This window comes from Microtus ochrogaster, chromosome 10 (assembly GCF_000317375.1).
Source record: "Microtus ochrogaster isolate Prairie Vole_2 chromosome 10, MicOch1.0, whole genome shotgun sequence".
In the NCBI taxonomy this organism is placed as follows: domain Eukaryota; kingdom Metazoa; phylum Chordata; class Mammalia; order Rodentia; family Cricetidae; genus Microtus; species Microtus ochrogaster.
The window spans coordinates 46,937,765-46,940,127 of record NC_022016.1 but is presented as its reverse complement, the minus strand read 5'-3'; the positions used below and the strand labels follow the sequence as shown (position 1 = coordinate 46,940,127).

The following is a 2,363-nucleotide window of genomic DNA, read 5'->3' as shown; positions in this document are numbered from 1 at the left end:
TGGAGGCAGAGGAGGGCATTGGTGTCCTGCTCTGTCACTCTCTTCCTTACTGCCCTAAGATCGGGTCTCCTCACTGAACATGGAGCTGGGGGATAGCCAGAAAGCCCCAGCGATCCTTCCATTCCTGCAAGAAGCTGTACCCAGCTTTTATTGTGGGTGCTAAGAATTTCAACTTGGATTCCCGTATTTGTGGAGCAAGCGCTCATCACCAGTTTGCAAGACAAGACCACTGTGACTTCTCAGACTTTTCCCAATATATTGGAATTATGTTTTAATACCACTGTGTCTGTGTGACTCAAGAAACTGTGTCCATGGCAGAATCCCAACCCACCTCCCTCCCAGCCATGCGGGAGCAACAGCCTCGTGTGCTCTTAGCACACTTAAGTGTTGGCACACACTTTTAATCCCAGTATTGTAGAAGTGAAGGCATGGGATCTCTCTGAGTTTGAGGCCAGCCTGGTCTACATAGTGAGTTCCAGGACAGTCAGGGCTGTCTGTAAAAGAGAATCTAAAAACCCAAGATGAATGGTGCCCTAAGTACCAAGACTTGCAGACACAAAGATGCACAGAACCCCTCAGTGAGCATCACCCTGTTCGTTGGCTTAAAGGGGAAGATGATTGGACTGCTTCAGGGTGATAGAACATGTGACTCTGATCTGCATAGTGTGCTCACACCAGTTCACCACAGGCACACACCTGTGCGCACACACACCACCCCGTCTGCTCTCTCCCCACAGCTTGGAGGCTGGAATATCACAGGACCCTGGGCCAAGGATAACTTCCAGGACACGCTGCAGGTGGTCACAGCCCACTACCGCACCTCGCCCTTCTTCTCTGTCTACGTCAGTGCCGACTCTAAGAACTCCAACAGCAATGTGATCCAGGTGGGCCAAGCCTAGGAAGTGACATTAACTCCTGGGCAGGACTGATGACACCCTCTGCTCCCCTGCCTCGGCCCCTGGGCTTTGTGGCTCTGCTTGGAATGGGTTAGAGTCCATTTCTCCGTGCTTTCACCCGACCCATCCATACATCACACTTGCTGTGTGATCGTAGGCAAGTGGTTCAGTCTCTCTGAACGGTAGTTTCCTTGTTGAGCAGACTATCATGACTCCTGCCTGAGATGAGGTATGCCACGATGGGGACCAAAAGGCTTCCATGACAGCTCTCTAGAATGCTCCTCTCCTCTCTGCCCGACTCATGGCCACCATTGTCTCCACAAGTTCCCACTCCAGTTCCACAGGGTAGCTGCCATTCCCCTTAGTTTCTAGAGGAAGAACCAAAGGATCAGGAAGGTTTGGTCACCTCACCACAACCACATAGCTTGGGGTGGCTCGAACCACATGGACAGTGTTTGGTGAAACAGAGTGTTTGCCTAGGCCAGGGGTGATTTAAAGAGGCTTGTCTAGCCCTTTGGAAGAAACCAAGTCCCTCAGATAGGTGGGAATGTGCACGTCCCATCCCTGGTCCCTGGGTGGATGTGTCAGTGAGGGCTAGCAGCTCCTCCCGTTCCTGCTGGGACTTGCCCCAGGGAGGGTGATAGCCATGCAGGGAGCCTCCCTCTCACCTTGCGTCCCTCTGCAGGTGGACCAGTCTGGCCTGGGCTTGCCCTCTAGGGACTACTACCTGAACAAGACAGAAAACGAGAAGGTGAGCTTGCCCAGCCTACCCCGCTGCGCACACCCAGCGCAACTGAGCTTCGGCGGAGGGCTCAGTCTCCTGGGGGTTGACAGGCAGCCCTGGGTTGGGGAGGGGTGTCCCCCATCCTCCGACATCACAGTCAGGCATGGCAGGCACAAGGGCATCATTTGTCCCTTCCCTAAAGAAGACAGTGGTGACAGCCGCCACCGTTTGTAGGCACCAGGCCTTTGTGGGCATCACCGCTGTCAAGCTGATGGGCCTTTTACCTTGCCTTTAACTCGGGGACTCTCGGGGACTGCTCAGTTTGTACACGCAAGCCAGCTCCTCCAGAACCTTCTGTGCCTGTAATGCCCTCAGGGACACCTGGTCAGAGGTTCACACCAGTGTCCTTCCATTATCCCAGCTGCACCTATTCGGTGCCCAGTGCTCGGGAGGTGGTCCCCAGGGACCTCGAGGTCTAGCAGAGGCAAGCCTCGCTTGGCTGATGACCCAGCTAGAGGCCCAGCCTTGTGTGGAGAGACAGCTGGGGAAATGTAGTGCGGGGACTTGACTCAGATCAGAAGACACACAGTGCCAGGTGGTTCAGAGCAGGCGCATTAAAGGAGTGAAAATTGGGCCAGTGAGATGGCTTAGCGGGCAGAGAGGCTTGCCACACAAACCTGGCAACATGAGCTCCAGAACCCTTGTAAAGGTGGAAAGGGAGAACTGAGCCCCGAAGCCTGTCC

The 2,363-nt window shown here is 54.5% G+C and overlaps 1 protein-coding gene across 2 annotated transcripts in view; it reads left to right on the top strand.

Annotated features, from left to right (window-relative positions):
- Ece1 (endothelin converting enzyme 1) overlaps nt 1-2,363 on the top strand; it is a 97,676-nt gene that overhangs the window by 65,930 nt on the left and 29,383 nt on the right. For both annotated transcript variants that reach the window (XM_005352983.3, XM_005352985.3), the window contains exons 6-7: nt 738-884; nt 1,582-1,647. In XM_005352983.3, the coding sequence (XP_005353040.1) occupies nt 738-884; nt 1,582-1,647 (213 nt within the window). The remainder of the gene's footprint in view (nt 1-737; nt 885-1,581; nt 1,648-2,363) is intronic.